The 17,510-nt window shown below is 42.5% G+C and overlaps 1 protein-coding gene across 2 annotated transcripts in view; it reads left to right on the top strand.

Moving 5' to 3' along the window:
* The window catches only part of wasla (WASP like actin nucleation promoting factor a), a 35,236-nt gene extending 24,227 nt beyond the window's left edge, over positions 1–11,009 (top strand). For both annotated transcript variants that reach the window (XM_033635868.2, XM_033635867.2), the window contains 6 exons: positions 646–847; positions 1,380–1,422; positions 3,312–3,465; positions 6,881–7,506; positions 8,044–8,152; positions 9,498–11,009. In XM_033635868.2, the coding sequence (XP_033491759.1) occupies positions 646–847; positions 1,380–1,422; positions 3,312–3,465; positions 6,881–7,506; positions 8,044–8,152; positions 9,498–9,559 (1,196 nt within the window). In that variant the 3' untranslated portion in view covers positions 9,560–11,009. The remainder of the gene's footprint in view (positions 1–645; positions 848–1,379; positions 1,423–3,311; positions 3,466–6,880; positions 7,507–8,043; positions 8,153–9,497) is intronic.
* The last annotated feature ends 6,501 nt before the right edge of the window (positions 11,010–17,510 follow it).

Here is a 17,510-nt window from a genome sequence, read left to right as displayed (position 1 = left end):
GGGATTTGGACTGGGATTAGCAGTGGATTAGTGGTTTATGTCAAATGCTGCTGTGGTTTGTGGAGATTACGAGGAATTTGGAGCGGTTCGGACCATCGGGAGAGGCTCAGCTGCTGCATTTTTTTTATTAGAAAAGATGGATCATGAAAGCTCAGTGACAGAGTTTACAGCAGCCATATTGATCCCTCAGGTACCTGGATTACTAAGGGAATATTGATGACAGTGTGTGAGGGTCAGGAGGGGGCAGCTACATACCACAGAATAAACCAGTTTATCAGCCTGAAGTCCTGCCGGCATGCCCTGTAGGATGCAGCCTTCATTACAGCGATCAGGGTATCTGCGGGTCTTGATGGTGAATTCGCATGCTCCTCAGATGATCGAGTTTCCTGAGTTGGGTGTCGTTCTTCCAACGTCACTGTGTTCACAAGCTTGTAATGTAGAAATAACATGGATGCCACAAAAACGACAACTGTGTTGTAATCGACTGCTCAGAGCATTTAAACAGGAGCAGAACATTTCTTAGCAGTCTGCTTATCACTTTTTAATCCTTGTGATGTACCAATGGTATAATTCTTCTGTTTCAAATGGACCACAGCTCCTGAAGTTTTCATCCTGACCTCCCTCTCCCTTCCCCCATGTGTGCAGGTCCAGCTCTGCACATGGCCACAGTGGACATCAAGAACCCGGAGATCAACAATGTCCGATTCCACAACTCCCACAGCCACCAGCAGCCGTACCACCTCAACAACATGCTGAGCCACAGCGGGCTCAACAGGAAGGACAAGAAGACCAAAGGCAAGAAGAAGAAGCTGACCAAGGCCGACATCGGCACGCCCAGCAACTTCCAGTGAGTCACACTTGTCTTTAAATGTTTTGTTTTGTCTGAATAAAACTCCAAAAACCAAAGATATTATACGGACAAACACTGGCCCTTTTTGTTTAAAAAATGACCCAAGCAATGAATCCGTCATAAAAATGAGTTAACTCTGTCTTTTGACTTATTTGTTAGTCGAGTAATTGTTTCAACAGATTCGAAAAGTCAAAAATAGAAGTGGCAAGACATCCTGACTTTTAGTTGCGCGCGCGTGTGTGTGTGTGTGTGTGTGTGTGTGTGGTCATAGACCTGCACTGTGCCATCTGATCCAGCAGCAACACTCGGCTTCATTGAAACAGTAAACATGTTGCGTTGAGGCCTGAGAGCGCTCAATGACCACACTGTCTCTCTGACTGATGTCACTCTCACTGATGTGAGTGTGTGTGTGTGGGCTCACTATTTAACATATGCACATGGTCGCCCACGTGCATATGTTAAATAGTTGCTGTACTTCTGTATATTTTATGTGTGTGATCTCACCACATATCTGTCCCGTCTTCTTCAGGCACATCGGTCACGTGGGCTGGGATCCGAACACAGGTTTTGATGTGAGTACCCCCTTCTAACACAGACACACACACACACACACACATGCGCGCACACACAGGAGCACAATAGTGACCTGTGTGGTGGCTGCATGATGAAATCACACAATAGGCTCTTTTTGCTTCCTGCTCATATTCACAAACATCTCGCTGCGTTTCAGAAGCTGCAGAATGTTCCAGAGAGAGCCAGGCTGCAGCCTCATCGAGTCGCCTGAGTGTCCACTGCTTTCTGAAGGAAACAAACAGATTTTAAATATAAATGCATTTAAAGACCCCCTCTTTTCTTTCTCCACAAATTTAAAAAGCCCTAATTTAATTAATAATCGTGGCACTAAAAATAAAAAGCTGCAGTGTCGTGTTGTGGCACAAAAGATACAGTTCTGTCCCCACTTCCCACCCACCTTATGTTGTATAAATAAAGTTGATCTGCCTTTATTTATCAGGCTTTAAACTCGCAAACACACTCACGACTGTGTGGTCCCCAACCAGCACTATTCCTGTCATAAAGGGAGCTCTGGCTGCCAAGAAGCTCCTCTTTGTATTTTAGCTCTCATCACTTTGTTCAGACTAAAAGGGAAACCTCGTTATGTGATCTGGTGCCACAGCAGAAAATAAATCCTCCTAATATGACCTCAGTGGGTGCTGTGAAGGCATCACAAGTCCAGTAAGAGTAATGGAGGTTCTGCAGTTTTTGTTTCCTCTGATTATCGCTGCAAAGGAGCCAGACGTTTGAAAAGACAGAATAGCTTTTTCCTCATTTTAAAGTGCACACACAGCGAGGTGCGGAGAAGTGTTGGTTTCAGTGCATCATCTTGGTTTCATCAGGGTGGTGTCTGAGGCTGTTGATGACAAACTTGAAGCACAGTTGACTGGAGAAGAGTTTTGTAAAGCGTTTTGATTTTGAAAAATAGCCTTCAATATTTGATCAAGAGAGCCCTTCATTTACCTCATGAACAAATCGTTACTTCAACCAGCAAAATACTTCAACCAAATATACACAGTCCTGCTGGTTGTGATTTTCTCATTTAGTTTTGACTAATGTTTCCAGGACCCCGACTGGTTTCTCGTAGCAGCTGGTTCGTGTCATCGCTGAGTTTGTCCGCTCACGAACATTGTGTTCAGGCTGACGGGACTAACGAGCAGAAGGGTGACTGCTCTCCATTTGCTGCCTCGTTATTGTGCCTGTGTACCCGACTGAGCGAGCATGCTGAATGATCCTGAAAACATGTCAGTCACACACCAGACAGTCCCAGAATGCACTGCAGCATGACAGGAACCAGAGGTGTGAATGAGCTGCAGGTTAATGACTGATTTGATGGAAGGCAGCTGAGTGGTTTGGGTCAGGTAGTTTGTAGTTCTTCCTGTTGGCCACCAGGTGTCACACTGACACTGTGACTGAGAGCTGTACAGTTCATCTTCACTGCAGAGGAAGTCGAATCACTGCTTCTGTACTGTGGACAAAATATTTCTATTGAATGGCGTTATGGAGAGCAGAGAGCCTGAAACATGAAACCATATCATGACAAATAGACTTCAACAGAGGCTGAACTGAAGTTGTCTTCATGTGCGTACTTAAAGAGTTAATGATCCATCCCCAGGGACAAACGCACTTTTTTTTGCAGCCATCTTTTTGACCTTTCAGCCAGACTTACCTAGAAATAGTGTGCAAGAATTCTGATCAGTTGTGGCTCAAAGATTGTTGATACTATGCAATTTCAGTTGCAGCTGTCACACTTCATTGAGGCTGTTGTATACTCAAATGAGGTTTGACCACCAGGAGTCATCAGTTAACAGTATTTCGAGCTGACAAATCATCTTAAATTTGTCCTCAACACACACTTCAAGTCTTGTGTGTGTTTTTTAAAATGTTGTCTGTGTTGTCGATGTTGCAGCTGAACAACCTGGACCCTGAACTCAAGAACCTGTTTGACATGTGTGGCATCTCTGAGGCTCAGCTGAAGGACCGGGAGACGTCCAAGGTCATCTACGACTTCATCGAGAAGAAGGGAGGGGTGGAGGCCGTCAAGAACGAGCTGAGGAGGCAGGGTGAGAAAATACACACACACACACACACACACACACACACACACAGTCAGAGGTACCTGCCTTTGATGTATCAAACTGATCCTAAATAATAATGAAGTGCTGCAACAGCTGATCCGTTCCACCAGGAGGTCGACATTGTTCTGAAGGAATTAGAAATTAAATTCGATTTAGAAATGGAGAAACATTATTTGATGTGTTGTGAAAAACTTACCTGAGAGCAAAACAAAAAATAAAAGCAAAATATTAACAAACGTGCTTAGAAAGGAGAAAGAAGTGTAGACTTATATAATCCCACCTCCTTCTCACTATTTAACTGTCATTTAAAATGAATTTGTCAACAACTGTCCCGAACTTATTTACAACTATTAATATGAATAAATAAACATCAGTCTTAGAAATTAAATTTACAAACCTCATCTCAACTTCATTTACATCCCAAGTAACACCCAGAGCCAAATGAATAAATAACCAAGCCATCAGCATCACCCCTCTTGGTCTGCATACCTCCTAAAAATGTCTTCAGACCAAATACGAAACCATTTTAGAACGTTGCAGAACGGCACATTGCAAGTAGTTGTCTCTGTAGGGCTCTGCTCACTTTAGATGGATGTTTAAATGCAGGTGATGTTGCATGTGATTTTTATTGATCTGCTTTAATAATGCTGAAATATATTCTGTTTTTTACAGTTTTCCATTCAAACACTTTGTTTTCTTTTGACAAAATGGAAAAGCATCTGAAACAGATCTTAAAGGAATAGTCTGACATTTTGCAAAGTAGGCTTAGATGAGAGAAGGTTATTACCCCACTTATATCTGCAGCCAGCAGCCTGTTAGCTTAGCTTAGCACGAAGACTGTAAACTGAGGGAAATATGTGGCCCGACTTTGTGCAACTGTCACAAAATCCACCCAACGGCACCTCTAAAGCTCCGTCACTGACACATTATATCTCTTTGTTTAATCTGTACAAAAACCAAAGTGCAAAAACAACTATTTGTCATTTTATGGATAATTATGAGCCAGACTAATACTTGGATTTGAGTGGTTGCCAGGCAACAAGCGGGGATGAAGGAAGTTTCTGCCCAAAGGACAAATATGAAGGTGGTATTGATCTTTTCATCCAACTCTACACCAGAAGGTGAACAGGCGTATTTCCCCAGCTGTCGAACTATGTCTTAAACTCTCGTGGGAAAAGAGTCCCTTAAAGTTAAAAGTTAAACACCAACGAGAGAAGAAACAATTAGATTTAAATCTTTAAGTCCTCTCACAGACAAACGTTAAGGATTGATCCATTCAGTTTAAAAAGTTTATAACACCCAGAAAAATGATACAGAAACACAACAAACGTGAAGTAAGTATTATTCCTGCAGGTGTGACAGTTTTGCTTTTCTGCGTATTCATCATTTCAAACAGAAGCAAAATAACTTTTTTTATGAACTGATTTAAAATCCTCTCAGTTTTATCTTGAAATATCATTTCCTTCCTTTCTGCAGTATTTTTCTATCAGACAGTCTGTTTGAGGTGCGCAGATGAAACGTTATCCTGTGTCAGATACTTTTATTCTTTGTGACAGACTCTTCTTCTCCATGTTTTATTCATGTTAACCTGGAGAGACGAGTCGGAGTGATCTGAATCTGAATTTAAGGGTGTGTGTGTGTGTGTGTGTGTGTGTTTCACCACTGGTCAGATTTAGATTGTGGTATCGATGATGGATGGAGGGTCTTCTCATGTGGTCCCAGTGATTTAAAAATCAATCTGTGTGTGATCAGTATTGAAATATTATCTTTTTCAGTGGTTGTTTACGATTTCGTTTCTCTTCAAGTTTTCTTTGATTGAATTTTTTCTCCAGGCTGTAGAGACTATTCCTCGGGTTCTTCTCTAAAAACTCTCGGAGCCTGATAAAATCGACTTAAATACGTGTTTAAAGCTACAAAATACGCTCAATCAATAACTCTCCTATTGTGAAATTCTGGGCCGATACTTTGTTATAAAAAAAACCTAACTGAACTGTTATAGCCCGAGTAAGCACAAATTCAGTCACACAGATTAATGAAACAACCTTTGATATAACCTTTCACATGAAAAACATGTTTTAAAAAAAAAAAAGCAGCATGAAAAACTAATTTTACTGTACACAATACATCATGATTCCCTCTCAAATATCTATTTCAAATAAATGTACATATAATTAATTGCCATAAAAACATTAGCACATTTCTCCTTAAGACAGCTGCATTGATTCAAGTTTTTCAGCTACAAAACTAAAAAAACTACATGTCCCAAGATTACATTGAACACATCATGAGAGTGTTAACTCAGTGTAACCTCCCGTGAGCTGTTAGTTGCGTCCATCAGCTGCTTACAGCTCACAGAGAAGGCGCATCTTACCCAGACTCATGTGCTCGCAACTTTTATTAACCTTTCCATAGTGCCAGCACAAAACAAAAAGGAATGTACTGCCTTGTGCAGCGGCGTCCAAAAACGCACCACAAAGCCTGTTACACAACATTTATAGAAAACATGTTGTTCAATGCAAAAACTGTAAGAAACCGGTGCATTCTGTTTTTATATTGAAATCGTGATCACTGCTCATCATGAGTGGGCGTGGCTTAAGTTACACTGGAGGAAACTTCTAGTGACATTAAGGGCCCGTCCCAAAAACCCCCCCCCCCAGCCCTATCCCTTGGCCCTACCCCTACAGTTACGTGTTCCCGCGAGGGGTAGTGGTGTCCCAATTCCTTTTTGCGTGTAGGGGTAGGGGGCATAACGAGGGGTAGTGGGTATGAAACTAGCCCTTCGGAGCGAGGGATTTCAGATGCTGACTTGCCAGCGAGGGGTAGTCGCCATGGCTACCACCGAGCAAGAGACGGAGGAAAAAGTTCATTCATAGCTAACATTACCGTCGTCAGGTAGCTTGTTAGCTAGCTAGCTAGCTCACACTATCTGGCGTCTGTCATCTCTCCTGTTCTGCAAAACTCTCAGATTTTTCACATTACGATAACACGCTAGCTAGTATAACTATGCTGCCTCGTAATGTTAGCTGGTTAGCTAGCTAGCAGAAGCCCCCTGTCGTCTGTCATTCGTCAAACGAAGCACGATGAATGCGGCAAACGTGATCGGTAGGATGAACTCAACTGGAGACTCCATTGTAAACGCCGGTTGGAAATGTGGATGGCTCGCAGCGTCCTGTTTAAAATAGTTAAGTATGCGTAAACGTAACCGACGTGGTGACGTAGTGAGTGGTGTCCCAATTCCTAGGGAAAGATTTCTACCCCTACCCCTCGTTGCTTCATTTTGAGGGCTAAGGTGCAGTGGACAAGGGGGGCTATTGGGATTGGGCCTAACACGTCTCTGTGATGTCATCTTCAGGTGTGGTGATACGACCTGATCTCATGTCTTTTCTCTCCCCCCCTACAGCACCCCCTCCACCTCCTTCCCGTGGCGGTCCCCCTCCTCCTCCTCCACCCCCACACAATTCTGCTCCACCACCTCCTCCTCCCCCGTCCAGAGGCGGCCGTGGAGCCCCGCCTCCCCCTCCTCCGTCCAGAGCCCCCACCTCAGCTCCTCCTCCTCCGCCTCCCTCCAGACCAGGAACTCTGGGTGCACCACCTCCTCCACCTCCTCCCACCAGAGGAGGTCACCAGCCCCCTCCTCCTCCCCACCATCACCACCACCACCAGCCTCCCCCTCCTCCACCTTCCTCGCACTCCTCTGCCTCCCCCCAGGCCCCGCCGCCTCCACCTCCTCCATTGGCCCAGCAGTCTCCAGTCAGTGGAGGTGGCAGCTCGGCCCCTGCTCCACCTCCTCCGCCGCCTCCTCCACCTCCTCCTCCTGGCCCCCCTCCCCCTCCAGAGCTGGACGGTGTCAGTGGAGGCGGAGACTCTCCTCACTCGCCGAGCCCCGGTGGGAAGTCGGCGCTGCTGGAGCAGATCAGAGGAGGAACTCAGCTGAAGAAGGTGGAGCAGAACAACCGAGCGCCATCCTCCGGCGTGGGACGAGACGCCCTGCTGGACCAGATCCGACAGGGAATCCAGCTCAAGACCGTACGACAATCACATCGCTCCTTTCTTTGAGTCATAACTCGGTCAAATCTAATCACACAGACACGATACTCATATTTTTAGATTCAGTGTGACGTACAGTTTTCTGTGATATAAATACCTCTGATGTCCATTAAAGATTAATATTCATAAATCCCCTTAAAGTTCAAAGAAATAAGGTGCTCCCTACAACATTTAGAGATTTATCAGAATCAAAATGAATCCAGTGGTTTTGTTTTTACATCCATGGTTACAGTGCAAATAAGAACTGCTAACGGTTCATTCAGCATGACTTTTTATGGCACATATTTGCCAAATGTAAACAATTCTAGGCGTACGAAAATAGGTAAAAATTAAGTAACAAAGCAAAGTCTTTGATGTTGTTTGCTGTCTTATGTAAAATCAGATCAATAGAAGTTTAGACAGCAAAATGTTTTATTATTGCCGTCACACAAAAATCTGTAATGCTTTTTATGATCAAAGAAACATCTGATTTGTACCTTATATTAAACTGGAGCGGATCTGTTTGTGTGTCTTCAGGTGCCGGATCATCCAGAGTCCGGCCCTCCAACGTCGGCTCCCACTGCGGGCATTGTCGGCGCTCTCATGGAAGTGATGCAGAAGAGGAGCAAAGCCATCCATTCCTCAGGTAACTAACTTACATGTGGCATGAGCACTGTCAATTTCGTCCACTTGCAGTGTTTGGTTTTTGCTGCTGACAGGCTCAGACTATTGTTACAAATGTCTGACAACATTATGGAAAGGATCCCTACAGAGAACAACCTCTGTGTTGAAGAATCAGATCCTTTTGGTTTCACCAGAGACAGCCCCAAAATCACTTTGACCAAACCCACCAGACTCCATTTAAATAAACAGTAATTCTATCATCATACAGCACACTTCATTCAAAGTCGATAGAAACAAAATAAAACTCACAGAAACCATCTTGGTTTGCCTTTCCACTACGGCTGCTCGATTAATCGAATTTTAATCTAGATTACGACTTTCAGCGATTATGAAAACAAAATAATCGACATAAAACGATTATGCGCTTCTTGTCAGTTTACTTTCGTTGTCTCGTGTTGCAAATCAAACGCACAACAGCGTGTGGAAAATGGCAGAGGGCGAGCGAGAGAGGTTGGTGGGTGGGTGTGTGTGTGCGTGCATGTGTCTATGTGTGCGTACATGTGTCTGTGTGTGTGTGCGCGCGCATCGGGGCCGAACTCCGCCGTGCGCGATACAGAGAGCAGAGGAGAATTGTAAACGCGACCATGTAGAGACAGAAATGACATGCCGTCCTGTAAACAATGTCAGTCATCACGTGCGCCACATAATTGTGATTATGATTTTTTTTCCATAATCGAGCAGCCCTACTTTCCACTGCTCAACAATCATCCACTCTGGTTTGTTTTAAAATGAACGCTTAATTCACCCAGTTAGATGTGAAATGTTGCGGCTCTATACACACTTAAATTACTGTATATTTAAGTCTGGAGTTTAAGGAAATAGTCATCAACTGAGGAAGTGCATCGCCTTCTGATGGAGAGCTGAGACTGTCAGTACTGTCCTTATATTTGTCATTCAAGCAGTAACTTCCTCTGTGTCTGCTTGTTGCCTGGCAACTGCTTAAATCCAAGAAATAGTCAGACTCATAACGGCCGGTAAAATGGCAAATAGTTGTTTTTGCCTTTGAGGTGCTGTTGGGTTGATTGTGTAAAGTTTGGACAGAGTCGGGCTCTTTCCGCCTGTTTCTAGTCTTTGTGCTAAGCTAAGTTAGCGAGCTGCCGGCTGTAGCTTCATGTTTAACAGACAGACGTGAGAGTGGTATCAACCCTCTCTGCTAACTCTGAGAAGCATCAAACTTTTCCTTTACAGCAGAACTCCTATTCTTCAGTCTTATCGTTTACATTCACCCTGTAGCTTCAGACTCGTGAGTCAATGAATGAAAAGATTTATTCTCTGGATTTCTCTTTAAATGTGTTTTTGTTTTCCAGACGAAGACGAGGATGACGACGAAGACGAGGACTTCGAAGACGATGACGAGTGGGACGACTAGTGAAGATCTCTCCTTGACCCCCCCACCCCCACCTGCACCTACCGCTGACACTAAAATATCCTCTAAAAATCTTCCAGCATCTGACTAAAATTGTAATGTAAATGTTGTAAGAATTGGCTGTATATTTATTTTTGCCTTTTTTTTGCTTTGTTTTTTTTTTTATGATAATTATAATTAATCTGTGCAATACCTCATCTGTTAAATCTGTTACATTCGTCACACATCCTCATCGTTAAAGAGACTTTCCCCGGGATTTCCTGTTATTAGAAAGCACTTAACCATCAGCACCATGTGGAGACACATCCGGATACATTTCATATCAATAATCAATAATATAAACACTAGGCTGCTCCACTGAGGAATCTGAACTTCATGTGCTCCGTGGGAAATATTGTTATGTATTCATTTCTTTGTGTTTTCATTCCTCGGGAAAAGGGAGACGTACATGCGACCAAACAGGCAGGATCCTCTTTGTGTTTGACAGCGGTCGCTCTAAACGCCAGATAACACTATTTTCTTACCGTGCTTCTTTTTTCGTACCTCTCGAGTTTCCTAATAAATTGTAGTTTAGTCGTGTTATTTTTTCATAAATCCTTTTTGACCAAAATGCGGCGGCAGCCTCGCGTTGATTCTCGACTTTTATTTTTTATGAAGTTAAAGCCGTTTATTTGCACACACACAGTTTATACGATAGTACAGTTTTGTGTTTTTCAGGTGTGCGTTTGTCGAGTACATTTTAATTTTGTTTTCAGGCAGGTCACAGTGACGACGGACACTTTGAAAAGGTTCTGCAATGTTGTGACCTTTTTAAATGGAAATACAAAGCATGACTGACGATGTTTCACTTTCTTTGGCTTAATACAGAAACATGTCTGCACACACACACACACATACACACACACACACACACACACACACACACACACACACACACCGTGGCATTTGTGAAATGATGGTTTTGTTCTTAATGTCTGGTTGGTTGTTTTTGTTGTGACATCATTCCGTTATTTCCTGCAGGAAGAATCAGCAGCAGCGCTCCGCTCGGTATTTCAATTATCACATCATGCACAGAGAAAAGATAAAGACATCACTCATCCTCTTCCGTCCACCAGTTAACAAACTATAATTTTATGCAATGCGACTGTAAATGTCTCCTCGTGGAGAATAATAATAAAAAAAAAGCAAATAATGAACCAAATGTGGCATTTGCAAGCAGCTTGTGGGTTTGGCCATGCCTGTGATCCTCCGTCCGTACGTGGAGATAAAGAAATAACCGACGCTCGTTTTAACTGTTGATGTTAAAGAGTTTTTACCGTCCTCCAGCGAGGCTTAATGCTGCATCGAGAAGCCGAGATACTGACAGTGAACCTGTGAAAAGGGTTGGGAGGGGTGGGGGGGTGATGAGAATACTAAATTGTATACTTAAATAAATGTTAATATTTACAGAGAATTTTGGCTCCTGTTTTTTGTCAGTGTTTCTGCGTCTGGTGCTTCAGAGACGTTAAACTCAGTCCTTCATCGGACTGTTTGGTTTGAGATTCAGGAGTTTATTTGTATTTTTTATTTAAATCCTTGTGGAAACAGTGAGCCAGCACTTCAGGTGTGGTGAACGACCTGTACAGGGTCGCTCTGTGTCAAGTTAGATTTTAGATTTTTGAGAATTTCAGGGAATTTTGTCATGTTTTAAAACCTTAAAAAACATCTGACAGGAAGCCATTTTAAGTGTTCTGTATCTTCTACACATATTGCTCCTACAGCCATAACATTTCTCATCTGCTGATGCTTTTTAATCATTTGGATCTGTTGTACAACATTTTGTCTGTGCCTTGACCGAATTTAAAAGCTGTTAGAGTTACATATCTGAAGATATTGAACCCTAATCATGTACTGGTTGGGTAACATATTTATATTTAAAGCTCAGTCAAGAACCAATTTGAATTCGAAATACAGCAATGGCAATTTCTTATAGAAAAAATTATTTCTACAAATGATGGTAAAGTAGCACAATGTAGTATGAAGACCAGGCCTCTAATTGAGACAGGCCTTTAAATGTGTAGCCACACCAGGCTAGTAAAAGGGACTTGGTGTTTGTTTGGTGCTTTGCTTTTAATTGAAGTTTTATGGTATACATAAATACCTGCAAAACTACTGACATTTGTATCATCAGCTTCAGCTATACTGTTTTTAGTGCTAATTAGCAAATGTCAGCACGCTAATGCATTAATTAATGTTGTGCTAAACAAGTTTTCACTACGCTAACCTCAGGCAAATTGGCGCTCGTTCCTGAGCGACAATACGTGGGACTTTTCAAAGATGGGAGGCAGGCTGTGAAGTTTGAATGCTCTCTGTGTCAGTGTGGGTTCTCTCCTGGTTCTCTGGCGTCCTCCCACAGTCCAAAGACATGCAGGTCAGTTGGTGACTTAAGGTTGGTTAGAATGGTTGTACAGGATGTATCCCACCTCTCACCCAGTGTCAGCTGGGGTCGGCTCTACCCTCGCGACCCTGATTACAAGAATCAGTTATGGATAATTAATGAATGAATAACCTGAGGGATGTGCTGATAAGTTGCAGACCCCCAAAAGATATTAAGGAGTCCTGTAGTGTAAAATTTGTTTTGACCTGCCATGACAGCAGCAACAACGTTAAGCTGTAACAGAGCATCAGCTAGCAGATCAGACAATCCTTGCAGCCCTTGTCTCCCAAACCACACTATCACCCGCATTCTGTTGTTTTTCTTAGTTAGTTTTTCATTGCAAATCAGTGCACAATCTTGGATCAGTTGCACGTGTGACCCCCCCCGTTACCAGTCACTTGTGACATGCAAATTCAGCAACTCCAGGATACCTCATTATGAGACACTCACATAATGTGATCAGTTACAGCAGTCTAATGACTTTAAAAACTTTACAGTGTGCAGGTGTCATAACATGGTAAACACTTTACCTGCCAAACATCAGCATGTCCTCACAGAGCTGCTAACGTGACTGTAGCTCCTCGTCTTTAGTCTTTATTCAAGATTCAGACTGAAGACAAACAACTATTCCCCAGCTCTGCAGACAGAGCGCTTCAGCAGGACAAATGTATGTTAGAAGAACTCGTGTTTTAATGAGTGATACAGTGAGTACAGTGCTTCTGAGTGGGCAGCTGGGCCGTCTCCTCAGACAGACATGCTGCGGTGTCTCTCAACACTTCACAAGTGGACGATTTTCCTCCAATTAAACTTGAGTCTAACATTTAGGTGGCATTTTGTTAAAGATGTTTAGTGTTGTAATGAGGGGTCACACAGTTACACTGTCCTCCCTGAGGAGAGTCCATATTTACTTTGAACAGCTGTTTGGTGAACTTCAGTGACTCTGTGTGTGTGTGTGTGTGTGTAGACCAGATTAGAAAGTGATTCATAGACAGACAGATCTAAAGCGCTACTGATTCTCTGCCAGCTGATATCGGATCAAATCACACATCACTGATCTGTCTGCTGTGTGCATAGAGTGTATGAAAACTTGTTGTGTTGAATATCAGTTAGCTACAAACACAGCTGGAAATGTCCCAATCTCCCGATAAAAAATACCTGCTTTTGGGGCGTCGGTGGCTTAGTGGTAGAGCAGGCGCCCCATGTACAAGGCTGTTGCTGCAGCGGCCCGGGTTCGACTCCAGCCTGTGGCCCTTTGCTGCATGTCATCCCCTCTCTCTCTCTCTCCCCCTTTCACACTTAACTGTTCTGTCCATTAAAGGTAAAAAATGCCCCAAAAAATATTTTAAAAAAAACACCTGCTTTTGTTGCTGCCGACAAAGCTGGAAGCATCCCAAACTCTGATTAAAAATAACCAATTTTGCTGCAAACATGGCAAGAAATGACCCAAACTCTTGGTAAGAAAAAACAACACTTTTGTCACTGCAAATACAGCTGCAAACACCCCGAACCCTCATTAAAAAAACTTGCTTTTGGGGCGTCGGTGGCTTGGTGGTAGAGCAGGCGCCCCATGTACAAGACTGCTGCTGCAGGGGCCCGGGTTCGACTCCAGCCTGTGGCCATTTCCTGCATGTCACTCCCCCTCTCTCTCCCCCTTTCACACGTCTGTCCTGTTGATTAAAGGCTAAAATGCCCGAAAAAATATCTTTTTAAAAAAAAAATACCTGCTTTTCTTGCTGCCAACACAGCTGGAAACACCCTGAGCTCTTGTTAAAAAAAATACCCACTTTTGTCACCGCAATCACAGCTGGAAACATCCGAACTCTCAGTAAAAAATACCTGCTTTTGTAACTGCCAACACAGTAGGAAATGTCTTAAACTCTCGTTAAAAAATAATGAACTTTGGCTGGAAACATGGCTGGAAATGTCACAAACTCGCAACAAAAAAATACCTGCTTTTGTCACCACAAACACAGCTGGAAACAAACAGTGGTCTGCCACTGTCTGCTTCTTAACAGCTGTCTTGCCTTGGTGTCACGCCTCATACTCGTGGTGATCATGTCATATGTATGGCGTAAACAAATGAAAGTTTGGTGATGCTAACAGAAAAGCTTTGTATTCACTGAAATTAATGTTTTTTCTCTCTGTAGCATAAATGTGTGCACTAAATTTTGAGCCAGTCCAGTTATTATTCTGAGATATGTTAGCAAACACAACAAGACACAGACGGACGTGGATGGATGGACAAACAGAAGGACGGACAGAGGTGATCGCAAAACTTCGCAAAAGGTGGAAAAAATAAGTTTATCTGAATATAAAAGAAAATAGTTATTTTTAGTTTCATTGCGTGCAAGAATAAAATGCTCCTGTATGCCCCAGGAGTCAAAGAGAAGTCAGCAGGCCTCTCCCTATCATGCCCCCACTAACCTCCCTTTTGATATCAGACTGTTAAGACCTTTGAATCTAAACTGGAAACTCATCTCTTCATCTTAACTGTCAGTTAGACGTCTAGTCTTTGATTACTTCAGACCTTGTTTTTAATATCCTTCCAGTGGACCGTTATTGTGCAGTCACTACCTGTGATAAGTATTCCAACTAAGTGCTCTTTTTCCAAGCCAGATAAAGATCTTGTTTGTGTTGGTGGTAACACTTTCTCATGTCCAACCTCTGAATTCATGTCACAAAGCCCTAAAGCTCTCTTGGCCCACGGCCCATGATGTCTGGATCACACACTGTGTGTTATTTTATCCTGCCTGTTTGAATGGTGAGTTTTGCTCTTTGTGTGTTTGTGTAGCCTGTCTCCTTTCCAGGTTTCCAGGGTGAAGAGGTCATGTGGCTCACTTCTGCTCAACAACCTCCTGGATCCATTCTTCATGAACAGTATGTTTATTAGCTATTATATCAAAGCAACAAAGCAAAACAACAGTCATAACGTGACTACCAGTACAAGACATGCTAGGAGTCAAGCTAACGTTAGAAAGGGAGAACTGCTATTAAACTTTTCTTACATCTATTTCCGGAGTTAAATACGGTCACATGCCATTATTAAATACTGTTAACGTTACGACAGTCACCTTACTAGCATACATTGACAAAACAACAGTCATAACGTGCCTACTGGTACAACATAATGCTAGTAGTCAAGCTAATGTTAGAACTGCTATTGAACTTTTCTTACATTTGTATTCAGAGTTAAATACAGTCACATGCCATTATTAAAAACTGTTTATAATAACGTTATGACAGTCATCTTAAAGGCATGTATACATTGACAAAACCAGGTTCATAACCTGCCTACTAGTACAAGACATAATGCTAGTAGTCAAGCTAACGTTAGAACTAGAGAACTGCTATTAAACTTTTCTTACATCCAATGTTATTTCCGGAGTTAAATATGGTCACATGCCATTATTAAAAACTGTTAAAATAACATTACAACAGTCACCTTAAAGGCATGTATACATTGACAAAACCAGAGTCATAACCTGCCTACTAGTACAAGACATAACGGTAGGAGTCAAGCAAAGCTGTCAGTGAAATCAAAGTATTTCATGTTTTGTCTTTAACAGTAATGTAAATGAATGATTGAATATTCGGGCTCTGTATCCCTTTACTCTGTCCTGCTTTTCAATAAAGACAAATTTGCATGTGAAGTGTGTTTGCCAAAGACTCTGCACAACAAAAACTTTGTTGTGCAGCTACGTAACTCTATGTATTTTCATGCATTTTCTTTTTCAGACACTTTATTTTATTGTTTTTACAAAACTTTATTAAAAAGATAGAGAGAAAGAAGGAATACAAACAAACAAAAATCAGTATATAAATAAATAAAAAGGTCCGGATTGCCCTGTCTCTCAAAAGCGATACATCCCTGTGACACAGTTAGTGACTCAATGATCTGGGTAAAAGGAAGGATAATAAAACTGAGGATAAGTAATGTGACTGATGCCAGCGCCACATCAAGGCATATAGACAATAGGGTTGCCACCCGTCCCGTATAATACGGGATCATCCCATACTGAAAGATGAAGTGTACCATCCCTTACTGATTCAATGTGGGATGCAATTTGTGCTTTATTTCTGTGCACACCCTGCTCTACTGCATAAGCTATGTTTTCACATGCTTGGAATGACATCAGAAATATTACACAAGAAGAGTTTTATGAGACATAGCGATGAAACATTAAATCAGTTTCAGAAATTTTCACAAGAAATGTTGACAGGTGCCTGTTACCACGCCAAGTACTAAGTACATGTACACATTTACTATATTTATTGCCCACCACAAGTGCTGCATACTACATGTACTACAGGTACTGAGTGCTATGTGTGTATGATATTTAACATTCATAAAACCAAAAGTATCAAAAGGCTGATAGATTGAAAACCCTGATACTTAATGTTTACACGCTCCGTAAATGTTGATTCAGCTGCTGTCCATTCTCTGAGACACGCACACACCAACACATCTGTGAGTTTGTGTGTTAGTGGCTGTTGCTATGGTGATTAATGAGGGACACCTGAGGCAGTGGAGGGGTGGGGCAGGCAGCTGTTTTAATGGAGTTAAAACCTGTCAAACACTTCCTTTTCTTGCCAAAACCGTGACTCTAACTGCCAACATTTGGATACCATCAGAGAGAGGAGATTCTCCCTAATGCGTAGATGTCTTGTTCGTGGCATCAAAAATGTAATCCTGGTCGCAGGTTAGAAAACTGGTGTCCCTAGCTCTTTGTAAGAAATTTCTCCTCTCAGTTTACATAGGAGTCAATGAGAGGAAACTTGGCTCACCAAAAGCTACATTTTACAAAGTTACAGTAAACACATCACAAGAATATTATAATTTATCTTCACCCAATACTCAATTTTTACTGACTAGAGGTTAAACACTGCACAATATAAATCAACGCAACCTCCGTGAGCTGTTCGTTGTGGCCACCGGCTGCTTAGAGGTAATGATAACTAGCTGCTAACTACTAACAGCTAACTTAGCGAGCTCTCCTCCAGCTGATATCCTTTGTCTCCACATCCACTCATCTCAGTAGTGTAGTGGCAGTTGAGTGGGCACCGGAGAGCTTTTGTCGTTTTGACATGATAAAGATACAGCGTGTTTCGGGGTTCAAGTGACGTCAGATTACTCCCTCATCTCCCCCAGAGAGCAGGTAAAGTGTAACGAGCTGGGTAGGGGCTTTGCTATGTAGTTATGTTGCTGTGGTCTTATGTCATATTTCAAAATAACAGTAGTAATAGTTTTAGTAAAAAGAGTAAAAGATAAACATTTTGATTCCTTTTTCTTCCCCCATTGGTGGCGCCCCCTATGGATGATGCCGGCCTTAGCATTTGCCTATACTGCCTATGCCATGGGCAGCACTGCATGTACCCTCTGGACCCCCGACAGAGGTCCAGGTGAAGCCCTGAATGTCCTCAAGCCCAGGAAACGCCACTGTGCTGCCTGCAGGTTCATTCAGCCCGTTTGTCACTTTCCTCTATTTCCAATTTGTGATTGGAAGGATATGGATTTATCACCTCCTGCCCCCGATCTGA

Source organism: Epinephelus lanceolatus, chromosome 5 (assembly GCF_041903045.1).
Source record: "Epinephelus lanceolatus isolate andai-2023 chromosome 5, ASM4190304v1, whole genome shotgun sequence".
Taxonomy (NCBI): Eukaryota; Metazoa; Chordata; class Actinopteri; order Perciformes; family Serranidae; genus Epinephelus; species Epinephelus lanceolatus.
Note: the sequence above shows the minus strand (reverse complement) of the source record. Positions and strands in the feature narration are given on the sequence as shown.